The following is a 16,643-nucleotide window of genomic DNA, read 5'->3' on the forward strand; positions in this document are numbered from 1 at the left end:
GATCAGGCAGGGAAGAGGCAGCATGTTTACAAACCACATGCACAATATGGGAAGCACCTCATTTAGCACATCTCTCCCACTTTAAGTGTTTAATAACAACTCACTAAGCAGCAGCAGCACTTACAGGTGGTTTCCTGGATGCTGGCGGGATCACTCGCATCTTCCCCGTACAGAGCATACACCACGATGGAGTACTCAGTGCTGGGAGAGAGCCCATCCAGCAGCACCTCGGGCTGGGTCACCTTCACCTGGCAGCAGAGAGGTGTTCTGGGGTACCCTGCAGCTGTGGGGTACCTGTTAGTGCACTTAGCAGGACCTTACAGAAACACAGGTCACGGTCCCTTTGGTTTCTCTGAAGCAACTTCTCCACTTTAGGTCTTAGAATCACAGAATATCCTGAGTTGGAAAGGACCCACAGGGATCATCAAAATCCAAGTCCTGGTCCTGAACAGGACAACCCCAAGAACCTGACTGTGTGCCTCAGAGTTATGTCCAAATAATCCTTGAATCCTGGTAGCATTATGGCCATGACCACTTCCCAGGGGAACCTGTTCCAGTGCCTGACCACCCTGTGGGTGAAGAACCTTTTCCTAATATCCAACCTAAACCTCTCCGGGCACAGCTCCAGCTGATCCCTTGGGTCCTGTCTCTTCTCACCAGAGAGCAGAGTTCAGTGCCTCTCACGAGGAAGCTGCACACAGTGATGAAGGCTTTCCTCAGTCTCCTCTTCTCCACGCTGCACAAACCAAGTGACCTCAGTCACTCCTCATGTGGATTCCCCTCTAGACCCTTCACCGCTTGGGCAGGTGCTCTGCCTCTCTTCCCTAGGGACACCAGATGTGTTGGAGGCACACAGCACCTTTCCTTGCCCGGCTCCGAAGAGCCATGAATCTCATGTGAAAATGACACTGCTGCTGTTCTGCGTTGGATCGGGGGATTGCGAGCGATATGATCCCACTTTTCCCAGTCCCATGGAAAGCTCTGGCAGAAGCGCTGCCGGCAGCCCCAGCGCAGCCGGGCTGCTGCCATCTGCTGCTAACACGGCACAGGCACAGCTCTCCTCCCACAGCCTGCTCGCTGCAAACACACCCCGGAGACCTTCAGGGGTCTGCACACATTCGAGCACAGTTTAGAAGAGGCTGGGAATGTTTTAATACCGGTATTCCAGACATCCCACAGCTCTGGAGCATTGCACTCTTACAGTGAGTGGGTCAGGTAACTGTGGAAATGTTCTAATATGCTGTACAACTTTAAATTATCTCACTTCAGGTGTTCTGAATCTTGGGGAAAAAAAACCAGTTATGCACTGAAAGCAGAGTACAAGTATTAACTTTTCTGTTTTGAAAACCATCCTGCAATTGTCCCTATTGCTTTGCACTCGGGAGGGAATCTGAGTCAAAGAGGCAACACACATGTTCCTTCCCACTCCCTTTTTTAAAAAATTTCACATCCTCAGCTTACAGGTACTCCAGATAGCTCATTAAAATGCACAGCAAAGGGGTTCTTAAATGTTTTTAAGGGTTTTCCATCCATCAGGCATAGTTTTATTCATGTGCAGTCATAGGTCTGTTTCAGATGTCAGTAAAAACTGCCCTGACACATCTTCAATGAACATTTTAAAGATAAACACAGTAAAGGCACTTTGCACAGCCTCAAGGATACAGTGATTACACTGGGGGCTGCAAAGAAGTGAGTTCAGTGCGTGGGTTTCCAGGACCCCATGAGGCAGTCAGATCTCTCCCTTGCCTTAATTTCCCACCCTCACAGTTATAAATCACTCTAAGACACACCATAAAAAAATCTTTCATGAAAGATCTTTCTGGCAATAATTCTGATACTTTTTTTTTTCCTTGACCACAAGATACCAAGTTACAAAGGTTAGACCTAGCACTAAACTCAGCCCAGGCAGAGAAAAAAACAATATTACAATTCTCACGAATTCTACCTCTGCTGTGTAGTCCTCTGCTCCTTCAGGGGCTGCAGAGCAGAGCACCAGGTAGTGTGTGGCTCCCTGGGCTGCTTTCCAGCTCAGCCTGATACTGTTGTGGCTCAGCTCAGAGACGCGCAGGGAGCGAGGGGAGGACAAAGGCACTGAAGGGAAAAATAAGGCAGAAAGACACTTTCAGTGGATGAGGTCTGGAACAGCTCAAAACCCAGAGGACACCTGGCTTTGCTGCAGCCATTTCTAGCTGATGGGCACCGACCCCACAACTAACATAGTGAAGCAGTTGCTTTACAGAGGATAAGTTTCATTCACTTAGAGCCCAAGGATAAATAAAACAGCAAGGGGTGGCAATATATTTCTAGCAGGGTGTGTTACTGCCACGTCAGTGAACTGCTCTGCAGAATTATGTAGAAGGAAAGGACCCCTGAAGGTCTGTGGTCCAATCTGCTGCTCAAAGAACAGTTTGCTCAGGGTCTTGCCCAGTTGAATTCTAAACATCTCCATAGAGAGAGCTGGAGACAGACTGAACTTGAGGAAAAGGGAAAATACACAATATCAGGCTCCAGTCTGAGGTGGTCAAAGAGTGAGCTTTGTTTACCCTTCATAACCATAATCAGTATAATTCTCTCTACTCACGACCTACATGTGGAGGTGATGCCTCTCAGCCCATCCCCAACAACTGTGTCGTAAACAGGAAGCACCGACACCAAGTACTCCGTGTGTGAGGTCAGGTTGGAAAGCCGCAAAGAGGACACTGCTCCATCTAAAACCACCTGGAAGCACAAGGGAGGGCTGCCAGGACAGGAAGGTGCAGCTGCTCTTCAGCAGTGAAATGGCTGAACTGACCATCCCAAGCAGATGTGGCTTCTCTGTGGTAGATCTGTACCCAGGAACATGAAACTCACTCACCCTCTGAGCTTTGTGCCAACTATCATCTCCCCAAAACAGAGAGCCCAGGGGAGATAAGGACTCCTGTTCTCTGACTGGGATCTATGCAACAAGCACCAGACTCTAATTGTGCTCTCCCTGAAATCCATGGAAATCCACCAACAATTTGGATTTGCTTTTCTAAGTCATATCCACCCCAGGTGAGCATCCTTGTCAGCTCTCTGTACCTGAGTGTCCTCTTAAAGTCAAGCCACACACATTAGTGAGAAAATAACACTGTCTAAGAGAAAAATCAGAATTGGCATGGCTTGCACTATTTATAGCAAGGTGATATTTATCCCATTCCTTCTTCTGTCTTGTCACCCCATTACCTCATCACCCTTACACTCATTGTGCATTTAATTTCATCTCTGGCTTTAGCTGATGTCTCACAAGAACTATTCTTTTACTCTCCTCTTTTTGTCCACCCAAGTCTGCTTAATTCCCAGCCACCATCTGGAAGATGTGGTGGTCTCAGATATCCAGAGAAAGGCCTCTCACCTCTTTGGGAGCACCACCCTTGGATGGATAATACACAACTCGGTATTTCTTTGGTGGTCTCAGAGGAGGACTCCAGGTCAAGTTCATGCTCTTGGAGGTCACAGCTGATATTTTCAGGTCAGTGGGGCTCAGCTGGGGACCTGTGTTCACAGGGAAATCTTTCACAGTGCTGCCTAGGAATTAAAAACACAGTTACTTTCTTACAGTCAGACTTCTCATGCCAAATGAACTTTCCAGCTCATAAATATGAGTGGCATTTTTCAAATCAAGTTACAACCTCCTTCCCTATAGAGTATAGAAACTGTTCCAAACTGCTCTGACATAAATGTTTTAAAACTGGGTGTACAGAGAACATAAATACTCCATAGAGAACAGTCTGTGTATTTTGCTGTGTGCTGGAAATATTTTTTCAACACTAGTCTGCATTTTTACCTGTATCCAAAGGATGACCCAGCTTTCCTCAATCACAAGAATTTATCAAAACAAACAAGCAAAAATTATTTTGGTTTCTTTTTTGAGAGGCCCATTTTTCTTCAGCCTAATCTTCAATTTTGAAAAATGTCTAGTTATGTCATATAAATACAAACTAATAAGGATGAATCAATTTACTTTTATGAATCTCCAGAGCATTAAAATAAAAGTATTCTTGAAAGTTAGACTTTCCCATTCTCTTTAGGTCAACCTTGGAGCAGAAAGAGATGGAAATGTGTACACAATATTTCTCCTGAGGATCTAAGCTAACATCTGGAGTGGTTCTTCACTCCATCATACAAGCTGCTTGCCAGTAAAGGAAAGAAATAGGCTGCTTGATTTTAACTTGAAAATGCCTTGGAAATCCACCATTTAAAGTTTTGTAGAGAAAAAAGAGAAGTGTTTAGGTATTTTGTCATCTCATCCTACCTCCACAATCCCTCTGTACACCTCCCTAATATATTCTCACATTAGTTCTTTTGCCTATTTTCCCCTCCTCTTGGTTGGAAAAAACTCAGAAAAGGAGAGGGTTAAAACACATTTATCACACCAAATGATAAAGGAAGAGGGAAAACAAGCCCCCTTTTGCCTGTAATCATAGTTGTTGTCATTAGGTGATTATATCCACTAAGAGGTATCCAAACCCCTGGTAGGAATTGGTGTTGCCTGCATTGGCTCATTGGCCAAAAGCAGATCCCTAAACCAAGAGCATCAGAATGGAAACATCTACAGGTGATGCCTTTCTGTGACATGTTAGAGACAGCAGATAGTCTGCAGCAGGGTAAGAGTAGAAGAACTGCTTCCAGAGGGTCTTGAGAAAAAAAACTATCACAAGAGAAGTTGGCCAACACCTTGACAAGGCGGCAATGGCAAGGACCATTGTCAGGCAGCAAAAGGGCTGAGCAAGGAGAGCAGCACTGAAGGAGACAAGTGGTGGAAATGAATGCTGGATCTCATGGAGGGAAAGGCATGAGAAAGGGTCAGTCCTGATGGCAAAGGAAGGTGGGTGCTGAGCAGAAGAAGGTCAGCCCTCCCTGAGGAGGCTTCACTTCACCTGTGCTTTCCTTGTTGCTCTTCTCTTTGATCCTGGTGCACAGGACCTGGGTGAGTTTGCCAACCAGAGAGCTCAGCAGAGGGAAATCCAGCACATTGTACACGGTGAGCTCCAGTGGCTCTGAGGCCACTTGCCTCAGCTCTGCCTCATCCGCGTTCTTCACCCCTGCAACCAGAGCAGAGAACAAGGCTGAGAAACTCCCCAGAGAAGAGAAAATGGATGTCCCAGACCCAGGTTCACCACCCCCCTGCTCTCTAAGAAGAGCCTCCCAGTCATTCCAGTGGAGGGCTGGTGTCTTAGTGGTCCTGGGCTTTCCTGCAGCAAACACCTCAGTCCAAGCTGGGAAGAGCTTTCATGTCTATGGTCTCAGAAGTTCTTTAGGGCCTGGAGACAATCTAGTGAACCTTCTGTTTTCCTGTCCCCTCAGCACTTGCAGGCTGTGCTACCAGGAGGCAGGTATTTTTCCAACTGAGAGGCAGCTGGCATAAATGAGCAAAGCACTGAATGAATAAACAACAATTTTATATTTATGAGGTGCCAGCACTCCACACAGAGAGTCTGTTGTTCATCAGAACATCACACTGCATTTCAAGAGTCAGGGATGAGTAAAAAGGAGCCTGTTTATTTAGCAAAACTACTCCATCACAGAGCATCCTCCATTCCTTTCCTTCTGCTCCCCATCCAGATTAACCCTCTGCAAACCATTTTTATTCCCAGTGCTACATTCAAGGTTCCCTAACACTGTCCAAGCAGTACCATTGCCAGACCAGGATCCAACTTGATTTCTCAAGTCCAAAACCTTTACCCCAACAGCTTTGCCCTCCTTCTCCCTTGCTCCTGCAGTGAGAATCCAAGTGCTACTGAGATCACTACTCAGGTCCTGATGTCTAAGGACCAAACAGCATCACCTTCCTCTAACCAGAGAGGAAAGGCAAAGGTTCCATCCAGAACAGATCTCCAAGTGGTGTCACGTACACAGGTGTTAGTCTGGTGTGCAGCACAACACACAGCTGAGGCTTGGCAGCTCCACTCAGCCCGTGAAAGGAATCCCAGTGTCAGCTACTTGGCTATGATACCCTATCCAATAAACTCTCACTTGAATGTTTGCACCATAAACTAGCACTTAAACTTTTGGGGACTGCACTTTTAGGGGAGTTTTCTGTGTAACTTTATTGCTCCTGTGTTAGTCTCTAGCAAACTTGTGTAGTCATCAAGGACAGAGCTGCTCAAGGCCATTTTGTGTCTCATTATTGCTGCTGGACAGTGAAGAGAAGATAATGTTATTATTCAGAGAAATGGGAAGTTGTGAGAGACAGTAATTATACAGGAGGTCTCCTGCCATCCCCAATACAATATTCTCTTGCCTAATTCCACAGCTGAGAATATTGTTTTTATTGCACAGGTCCCTGGGGTTCCCAAAGGTCTTTAGATGGGAGGTGTGAAATCTCTCATGTGAATGATTTCTCTAAACAAAAAAAAATACCCTTTGAGACACTGCCTGTGCCAAATAGATGAGTTAATTTTCATCTTAGCTACAGTGTAATGAGATCTTACCCACTACCTCAGTTTTACAGCCTCAGGATGCTTCTGCAGATTTGAGGGAACATAACCTTCAGTTTGAAGATGAACAAAAGAAGGTTGGTTTTGTTCTAAAACCTTACCAATGGCAAATATCTCTATGCCCAGGTTCTTCAAGGTCTGAGCAACCAGGTTGGCATCATCCTGGGATTTTCCATCAGTCAGGAGTATTACCAGCTTCTCAGCCTCCAGCCGGGCACCAGCATCCTGTTTCAGATTCTGCTCCAGGACGTGGGTCAGTGCCAGACCTGGGGAGGAGCAGAGGTCGATGTTGTGCTGCAGCCTCCCAAGCACCCCCTCTGCCTTTACTGTTTTCTCTGCTCCACAGTGGCCTTGGTCCCCACAGGGCACATGGTCCTGTAGGAACAGCTTCCCCCACTGCCACCTCACAGGTTCTTTAGGAGAGACCTGTGAGATGGAATTACCTGTAAAGGTGTTGCCGCCCTTGTAGCGCAGATTCCTGACGGCCTCCAGCACCTGTTCCCTCGTGGAGTAGGTGCTCAGATCCCACTCTGTGCGGGGATCGCTGCTGTACTGGGACAGCCCTGGGGAGGGAAAGGGTCATCAGCATCACGGCAGACAAGGTGAGCTGCAAGAGACCCACTCTGGGGAGGTGCTGTCAGGCTGGACAGGGGAGTGTGATACAAAATAATGAAAGGCAGTGGAGGTGAGCAGGTTGGGTTTCTAAGTCCACTTCTCTGCATGGTTCTGAGGAAATGTCATGGAGCTGTGTCAGGGGAAGTTTAGGTTGGGTATTAGGAAAAGGTTCTTCCCCCAGAAGGTGATCAGGCACTGGAACAGGATCCCCAGAGAAGTAGTCACAGCACCAAGCCTGACAGAGCTCAAGAAGTGTTTGGACAATGCTCTCAGGCCCATGGTGGGATTCCTGGGGCTGTTCCATGCAGGGTCACAACTTGGAATTGTTGATCCCTGTGGGTCCCTTCCAACTCAGGATATTCTGTGACTCTATGGTCCTTGTCATGCAGACAGCAAAGTGATGCCTCAGACCCCACATGGGTACTTACCCCTATCATGATGATCAGAAGTATTCTCTAAGGTTTCAAAGTTAATTAGGGTCAAACTACTTCAGCTGCAAGGGGTGAGAAGGATTTACATAGTCCTGTTTCACGTACATCCTGACTGTCAGCATCACTCAGAGCTGGAAGCAGCACCATTCCTAGCTGAACTCACAGCAGCCCCCAAGTGGCAGTGCCACTGTATCCAGTGTTGGGATGGCTGTTCTAGGCAGCAAATCCCTAAATGATCTCAGCAACACCACCCGACCCGGTGCTGCTCAAAGGTATCACGTCTGTTCACTGTGCAGCTATTTTTCACAGCCACTAGAGGCCAGAGCTTGCCACCAGATGGGAAAAGCTTTCAAGAGCAGCCTTAGGACCCCATCCTAAAGGAATAAAAGCTCCTTGAAGGAGCACATAACCACAGGAAGAAGGGGCCAAGGCCCCTTCAAACACAGACATTCCAAGGCCAGGAAACAGGGGAGTGTCCTACCTACTCTTATCTTGTCTTGGGCAATATTGAATGGGGAAATCAAATTGCTCAGAAACTCCTTAATGAGCTTGAAATTGTTGCGTCCGATGCTCCAGGATCCATCCACAAGCAGGACAATATCAGTCATTGCAGATGTGTCACACTGAAACTGGGAACCTGGGGGGGAAAGGTTTGATATTGAGAGAAGCAATTTTAAGGAGGAAAAACTGTTTCAGTTTGAAGATAAAAAGTGGATCTGCTGTGTAAGGCCTTGTCTGGATGGGGGATTAGACCATCTGCCAGTCTGACACATCCCAGCATCTTGTGAAAACCACAGAGCCAAGGACAACCCAACTTGGTACCAAGAAATTGAGTGGTGTGCAGCTGCACTTGTGCAAAGAACGGGTTAAAGCTGTCAGAAAGCATGTGCTAACCCAGGCACTGCTCTCTGCCAGCTGTCAGCTCCCTTCCATCTCAGCCCCAGCCCGTTTATCTAGCCTAAGTCAACAAGAATTGCAGGTGATTTCTTAATTCCATTCCATCACGAGATCCCCTGTGGGCTATAATTATTTTGTGGCTTTATATTAAGTCCAATCTCTCTGTAAAAACTTCCTGGAATCACAGGTACTCCAGCCCTGCCCTTCTCCCCACCCCAGGCCCACAGCTTAGGAGGATAAGATAGAGCATGTTGCTGATAGAATGCATCTTCCCTGAATGTTTCTCAAATAGGGAATTTGCCATCTCTAGTGGAAAGAAACAGATGATCCCATCAAGGTTCCAAAGAGGTTCCTCTCCTATCCCATTTCACAGATGTGGATTCCTGCTGGACTCAAGGAACCAAAAGAGGATGCTCTGGCCCATTCCATTTCAACAGAGCTGTGAGCCATCATAGACTCAACTGAATGTGAAGGCTCATCGTGGATCAGTTATCTGTGAAACATGAAGAACAAGTCCAGAAGGAGGAGCAGGTTGGATAACAAACATTCCTGATGTCCTCCTCCCCTTCTGAAGGCTTGGAAAGATCTGTGGCTGAGGGTGCCCTGCTGAAAAATACAAATGCTTACATGAATCTGCCAGAAGCAGGGGGAGATGACAACATGAAGAGAGAATAATGCCAGATCTATAAAAATCAATAAATTAAATCATCTGGAAGGAATTTCTGGCCTAACTCCCATTTTCCTTAAAATCCAAGTTGTTCTACATAACTCTAATTCCTCTAGTGAGCCCTGACAGCTCCCAAAGCATGACCTAGTGATTGGAAGCACCATCAGCAGCATTGTGCTCTTGAAAATCTTGGGGGTAGAGAGTAGAACAGAAATCTTGTATTCAATGAGTGTTAGGGAAAACAGCAGGGAAGAAGGAGCAAGACATGTTTGAACCCCTCTCACCTCGCCTCAATGAATCCTTTGTGGGTTTTTCCTTTCCTAGAGACTCTCGCTCCGAGTTCGCAGGAGTGCGTGGGGATGATTTGGGGGTTGTTGATGTTGCCTCTGTCACACTGGTCTCCACACTGGGCTGGTTTCTTGTCGTTTCTCCTGAACTCTTTGGCTGATTCCCCTTCTGCCTTTTCTTTTCAGCTCTGTCCTTTACTGTGCTCCAGAGAGAAAAATCCCATTGTCCCTAATTGTGTTATCCCCAAACAACCTGCCCCACTCCCTCACTGATGTAAACCACATTTGATACAGGTTGGGGGCTCAGAGAGGGTAAAAGTCCTACAGACTTATGCAAATAGGTATCTAGACAGAGACTATCTCCAATCTTGCCCCTCTGAGAGGACTGTATGTGGGCTCACAAGTTAGTAATGGATCACATCAGAAGTTTGCTCTTTCCATTATCTTTGGTGATGAAAAACAATGAATGTTTATAAAATATAAATCAGGGGAAACATAGCATGGCACCTCCTACCCCGTTACTCTCAGAGCTCAGCCATCTGTGACTTGCAAACACCCTGAGCTAGTGCAAGTCTTTTTAGATAATGCCCCTGATGGATCTTTCTTGCATCAAGTGTAATTGCCTTTTGAGGTTGTGCAAACCTTGTCACCAGACACATGAGACTCTGTATTGTTATATACAGTCACAGAAGGCTGAGAAATCCTTCTTGTAGACCACCTCCAGCAGTCTTGGGACACAGAGTCTGAGTGAACCAGGACCACTAGCCCCAGCAGCTTGTTCTCAAGGGATCCACTCTTAGTTGAAGGATATGTCTACATCTGCTGAATTTGAATCTGTCAGCCCCAGAAGGTGCTTTTTCACCTTGGCTGGTATGAGGGCAAATGTTTTTAAGTTGTTTACTGTATTTCTGTACCTAAGAACTGCACCCAAGGGAGGAGACTAGGCTGGCATGTCTTAATGAATGTCTCCAGTGAAATAGATAGTGCAGGGAGAGAGTGGGATTGGGTTTAGGGACAGCTAAGCTTAATGCTCCAGCCATGGTAGCATGGCACAGGCCATGGCTCAAAATCAATCCAGTGTGACTCCAGGAATGGTCAGAGCACCCACCTGTCTGTGTCAAGGCAGTGTTCAGGGGTGGTGGTGTGGCCTCAGCCAACCCACTGTGCTCAGCTGCTGAGTTGCCCAAAGAGGTGAGATTCTTTCCTGATGCTCCTGTGTTTCTTCTGTTACTTCTAGTCTGGGATGCATTTTTGAGCTCCTCTACTGTAGGAAGACCAAAAACAGAGAAAGTGTCCACCTAGACAGGTCTGTGAATCCCAGTCCATCCCTCATCTCCTGGGTCTTCACCATCTTCCTTTCTAACCTTCCAACCAAAACAGTAACAAGCTCTGTGATTGCCATACAGTCTACAGGGCATATATCAGGGGATGAGCTCTGAGGACCCACATTCCCAAGAACTCTTTGAATGGTTAAATAAAACCTTCTCCACTTACTCACAAATTTCCTCTTGGCAAACAGGGCTTCCTGGGAGCCGTTGAGCACGTAGACCTGCAGTGTGTATTCCTTGAGAGGGCTCAGCCCGCCCACTGTGGCTTTGGGAGTCTTGGTTTTCAGCATGACTTCTTGCTCAGAGTCCCCTGAGGTGGGATGAAGCCACAGTTCAGAGCCTGTTGGAGCTTAAATTTAAGCTGACAGTAACCAAAGCACCACTGAAATGCAGGGAATGTCTGCCTAGAGACTGCAGTCAGCTCCTATTTATTCCCTAAATTTTGAAGATCTCTGATTTTTACTCTTTTTCTCTATGTAGAGTTGAGAAGATTTAGGTGGGGTTTTTTTACATCCCTGACACATGCCCAAAATGGAATACCAGTTCTCACTCAGTATTACTGCAACTCTTGCCAACTTCTCAAGGAATATTTGAGAGAAAAGCTGGTCTTCAAAGGGTAAGACCAGCAATTACTTATGAAAACATCCAACATATCAAGGTCACATGTGATAAAAGGACGTGGTTTGGTGTCTCTGGAGGTCATCAATGGCACTTGGGACTCATTTTACTTATCCCAGCTACTCTCACTGTGCTGTCTCTGTCCCATCTCTCTACAAGGGCAGCTGCTGTCAGCAGGAGATATTTCTGGGGCTGGCACTGCCTCCAGACCCCTCCACATCTATGGGACCTGTCCTGGGACTGTGATGCTTTGACCAGCCAAGAACTGGGGTGTTTCTGTGTTGGCAGGGCAGCAACTGCTGCCCCATGGGCTCTTTGCTACATGAAACAGAGAGTCACACCAGCTCTTTAAAACCCTCTGATTAGGAAAGATCTACAAGTTTTAAATTATGGGAATGGATATGTTTCTGATCCCACCATCTCTGTGCTCATGTCTAAGGCTGGAAACTTCCCAGCCCAACAGGGGAAGCCTCAGGCATGTGCCAGGAGTGCCCGTGGGGATTCCCTGCATTCCCAGGATGCCCTGCATTCCTGGGATGTTCTCTGCTGAGCTGAGCATGTGAGGAGGAGCAGAGCAAGGAAGGAATGAGAACCCTCCTGCTCCAGCTTGGAAACAGGTGGGGGCCGAGCTAAAAGCGGGTGGATGATCACAAGAGCCCTGCCCCACACAATCCTGCCTGGCAGCTCCTTCTCCAGCTCACTGAGAAAGCAGCAGCCACTGGAAACCAAATGCCATCCAAGACTAAGGTTGCCTCCAACTATTATTCCCTCCTGGGGGATGTTTTGTCCTTCCAACACCACCAGGTTCAGCATCTGAAATCATGGAATAGGTGTAGGGATTTAGGTGGGTGAGCCTCCTCACACACAGGGCCAAGGACTTCCCATCCCATATCTCTGCATGTGAGAGAGTTGGGAGCTCCCACAGAAGAATCAAGCAATGAATCTTTCCTCATCTTTTTCTCACACAGTCCCAAAGAACAGCACTTTATGGCTAAACCTTTCCCCTAGGATGAAGAGAGCTGAATTTCATCTCTCTTGTGAATGAGTGACAGAGGGACTCTGCCTGCCCTGTGGAACTATGGACTGGTCCCATGGTGGCCAGAAAGGCGTCTTGTCCATACTGCATGTACAGCCCAGTGAGAAGTTTTGATGTAGGTACTCAAAACATGGAACCAGAACAAGCTGTGGCTAATTTTTTCTGACTTATTTCTATCATCTTAAGGTCTAAATAATGCTCTTTCTTAGGTCCTTTTGTCCACCAGGAAAAGCATGGAGCTCATTCCCTCCTTCATGCACAGATCTCTGCTGATGTGCAGTGTCTCATACCTGCCATGGGCTTTACCCGAACTTTGTAGCCACTGATGTTCCCTTCAGTCTCCTTCCACTTCATCTGGAGCCTGTCTTCTGAGAGGACAGTGAGCTTCAGCCGGCCTGACCCTGGGGAGGAGATGTGTCCATGCTGTTACGTATGCAATTCCTCCCTCTGTGTATCCACCCACAAAACACCACATGTGCTCTTTCCTCTGAGGACCTGGGAACAGTTGCCATGCAAAGGAAACCTTCACCATCCCACACAAGTCCTCAGCATCCTCTGAGGCTGCACAGCAGCTCCTGCAGCTCCCCTGCACATCTGCAGACCTGTATCCTCCAGCCACACAAAGAGGAGTTTCTCAGGTGCTCAAATGAGACTTCATTATAAACCCCTGCAAAAATGGAAAACATCACCCCACAGAGGTGAGGGCTTTCTCTGCACCCCTCACACCTTGGAGGACTCTCCCTGGAGCTTTTCTGCAGAGTGTTTTGTTTCAGCAAGTGTGTTCAGTGCAAACATCTCAAATAGGAGGGCAGGAAACAGATAAAAGGACTCAGCAAGGCTCTTCAGGAGGCTTGGGCTGCTGAGAAATACAGAAATTCCCCAGGTGATGGATCCCAAACTTCTGCAGAGACATCATTTCAGAGGCAGCTCCAAGAACCAGCTGGGTTTAGGAAGAAGGGGGGAAAAAGGGGGAAAGAAAGAAAACCTGATAAAGTGTAAATAACAGTTCCTGGCAGGACCATAACTCAGGGGCACCAGCTTGTATCAGTTTGCTGCAGGGAGCTGCAAACTAAATGACAAATCCTGAGGGAAAAAATAGTATCAGACAAGGAGGCAAAAAGAAGAAAGAGCACATTGCCTTATCTTCTCCAGATTTCACAGCTATCTGTTAAACCCCAGCTAGATGTCTGAGCTCATGTGTCAGTCTTTGAATCGATGATTCCTGTCATACAATGTCACCATATGAAACTTTTTCACTCAGCTGGATGTAAGGTGGCAACTCAGCAGATTCCTCTTCCCTCCTTCTGACACTGTGCCCAGAGCTGCCTTTCCAGCAGGATGCCCTAATTTGCAGTGAGTGAACACAATCTAAGCATCTGCACTCAAGTGCCCTCCCCCATCTTTTGCAGCTGTTACCAATCTCTTTCCCTTTATCATTACTCATAAAAAAAGAAGCTTTGGGTGACCTGGAGTGTCCACTCAGTGCTGCCAAACTGTCACTCAGGACTACTCAAGTTCCTAATCTGGTCTTGCACAATGTCCAGACATCTCCTGCCATCCTTGCCATGAAGTCACCACCCAGGAAAGCAGTGAGAGCTGGCAGTGAGGACTTCCTTGTCTCAGCCCAACATCTGTGCCTTAACCTTTCCTTGCATAAACTTCCTGCAGGCTGCCCAACAAGCAGATAGTTATTTTGGGGAAACAAAGCTCAGATTCACATCTTACCCCAGGCAAATCTGAAGGGGAAGAAAGAAAACATGGGAAAGAGGGGTGAGGGGCAAAAGCAAATCCCAGAATCATGCCTAAGAGAAATGGTAAAAGATCATGGAACAATAAGGGGAATTCATAGTTAGATTAAACACTGAGCTGTCTTCTTTTGGCCAAGTGTGGTCCAGCTCCTTGGCCATCACTCTAGGAGCCCAGAAGATAAAAAGACAAGAATTTCCCCAGACAGACTCAAAAGGACAGTATCTTCTAAAGCACCATTATGTGCTGGATGCAAATGATCCCCAGTGCCATGAAAGCTCCACTGTTTCCCTGCCCTCTGTTGGATGTGCACCATTTGATGCTGTAACCTTGCTCTCCAGTTGCCAGGGAGTTAAGTTGAGGCTTAACTGCAGAGACTGATCTGGAAGATACACACACAGACACATCTGTCCCAGCTCTGCAGTGCCATCACCTCTCCAGCAACCTCTGTGCTCACCACTTCCACAGAGCATGCAAACATAATACAAAGGTGGTTACTCCACATCAGGAAAGCTGTGGGGAGATGCTATAGGTATTTTCTGGTCACTTCATGGTACTACATGAGCATGATGAGTTGTAGGAGGAAGACACCTCATGCTTTCTTACCCAGATGTTGCACCACGTGTCACCATATACACCCAAAGCAGCAGGACAGATGCACAGACTAAGAAAACTCCCTTTTTCTTCCTGTATCTCAAGCTCCATTTGCAGATCACATAAGCCCCTTCATTGCTTACACAGGCTGAAATGCATCCCTGGTGTGAGGGAGCAGCACGTTGAACTGCTGCCAGTGATGAGGATGGGCTGTGCAGGGTGGGGAGGGACTGAGGTGCTCTCCCCAGCTGGGCCCCCGATCTCTCATTGCTCTTCATGCCTGAGAACAGGCTCTTTGGAGCTTCACCAAGAGAGCACAGCAGGCTCCTGAAATCCTGCATGTCTTTGGAAATATCCCTCACACTGCTGCCAATGCCCAGGGTTTGGGCAAGGGCTGGGCTATCCCAGGGGATTGACAAACCATGGAGAACAACCCCAGCGAGGGCAGGCAGGCTCCTTACCTTGGCCCGCTCGTCCCCAGACATGGCTCACCACAGGCAGGCAGGCAAAAAAGAACCAGGTGTGAATCAGCATGGTGACCAGGACCTATGAGAGGGCAAATATCAGGAAGGAGAAGTAAAAGTTATATTTCACCATGTTAAAATCCAGTTTTTTTGAGTCCTCAGTTAAGGGACCACAAGCTGAGATCTACAGCTTTGGGCATCACTGATGGCACTGAAAGGGTGGATGGAGAAACACACGTAGATTTTCCTGTGATCCCTAAGTATTATTTCATCTTCTTGGTTTCTCCAATAGCTGTTCAATGCCTTGGACTAAATTGTGTTTATGAACCTGATGGGGAGTAGGCTTTGCCCTAGCACTCCTCTCAGCCTGCTTGGTCCTGGAGGTGGGCACTGCTCTCTGGGCAGGATGGTCTCAGCAGTGCTGGGTTCTGCTCTGACCATAGAAATAAAGATATACAGACAGCACATTTGTCATGTCCCTACCATCCATGCACCCATCACAAGGGGAAAAGCATTCAGAAGAGCAGTCATGTTCCTCACACCTCAGTTGCGTTTTTGTAGCAGGAGGGATCCACAGACTGAATGGAGTTTGGATGTCAACAGTTTACAAAGAAGGGGTTTATTTCTTATTTTGCAGCAGAATTCCCAAGAAGTTACGTTCAGGACTGATTGGGATAGTCTTGCTTTAACGTGTTCACCTGAACAGACTGAATGCAGAGGCAGTTACAGACTTAATCATGGCAGAGGATTAGTCTGACTCAGGAACAATCTCTGCAGAATGGACAAAATCTGTGGCTAAGGACAGCCCACAGACCTGGAGCACCTGCAGGTGGTTTGCTGGGCTGGATTTCCTGTTACTCAGTTTGGTCAGAAACGTCAGGTCAGCATAAAACCACACTGGTGGAAGTGGTGCCTCCCCCTCATCTCAGTCTCAATAAAGCAGGTTTTGAACACACGTTGTTGGCCTTTAGCAACACACCATTGGCATCTGTCATTTCTGTGCTCCACATTTCAGCCTTATTGCTTTTGGCAGAACCAGACCATACACTCTCTTCCTCCACTGCCCTCTGCAGTGGCATTTCACTCCTATTTGTTTTGATGGACAGGTATTAAGAGGCGCCTGGCAAATGCCTATTTCCCCTCAAACATGTCAACTTTGTAGCAATTTCAAAGAAAAATAAATATGCACTTGAGTGACCCAGCCATGATCCCCTGGGGTTGAAACCAGTTCTAAATTGCTGGAAGAATGAATGGAAAAAACAGGCAAGTTATAACAGGGAGTTGTTACCACCCTACTTTGTCTGTGATTTTTTTTTTTTTGATTGAAGATCAGGTTATACAGAACAACTGCAGTGTAACTGAAGCCCTTAGCCATAGGAAACACTTGTTTTACTTTTCCAGCTAATAAAATGAGGTCATTGCTTATAAAAACAGCAAACATTTTACAGGAGGGATTTGGGACTTTGATCATCAGCTCCAGAAAAGCAAAGCCTGCCCTGGCG

The 16,643-nt window shown here is 47.1% G+C and overlaps 1 protein-coding gene across 1 annotated transcript in view; it reads right to left on the reverse strand.

The window, feature by feature from the left end:
• COL20A1 (collagen type XX alpha 1 chain) overlaps window positions 1-16,643 on the reverse strand; it is a 50,453-nt gene that overhangs the window by 31,620 nt on the left and 2,190 nt on the right. Inside the window, exons 2-14 of the mRNA XM_071572747.1 lie at window positions 15,139-15,223; window positions 12,628-12,738; window positions 10,850-10,993; window positions 10,464-10,619; window positions 9,353-9,553; window positions 7,986-8,141; window positions 6,902-7,021; window positions 6,560-6,724; window positions 4,899-5,063; window positions 3,374-3,546; window positions 2,589-2,718; window positions 1,946-2,091; window positions 125-248 (exon numbers count right to left, since the gene is read on the reverse strand). Of these exons, the coding sequence (XP_071428848.1) occupies window positions 125-248; window positions 1,946-2,091; window positions 2,589-2,718; window positions 3,374-3,546; window positions 4,899-5,063; window positions 6,560-6,724; window positions 6,902-7,021; window positions 7,986-8,141; window positions 9,353-9,553; window positions 10,464-10,619; window positions 10,850-10,993; window positions 12,628-12,738; window positions 15,139-15,211 (1,864 nt within the window). The 5' untranslated portion in view covers window positions 15,212-15,223. The remainder of the gene's footprint in view (window positions 1-124; window positions 249-1,945; window positions 2,092-2,588; window positions 2,719-3,373; window positions 3,547-4,898; window positions 5,064-6,559; window positions 6,725-6,901; window positions 7,022-7,985; window positions 8,142-9,352; window positions 9,554-10,463; window positions 10,620-10,849; window positions 10,994-12,627; window positions 12,739-15,138; window positions 15,224-16,643) is intronic.

The sequence above is a fragment of the Pithys albifrons genome, chromosome 18, assembly GCF_047495875.1.
Source record: "Pithys albifrons albifrons isolate INPA30051 chromosome 18, PitAlb_v1, whole genome shotgun sequence".
Classification (NCBI taxonomy): domain Eukaryota; kingdom Metazoa; phylum Chordata; class Aves; order Passeriformes; family Thamnophilidae; genus Pithys; species Pithys albifrons.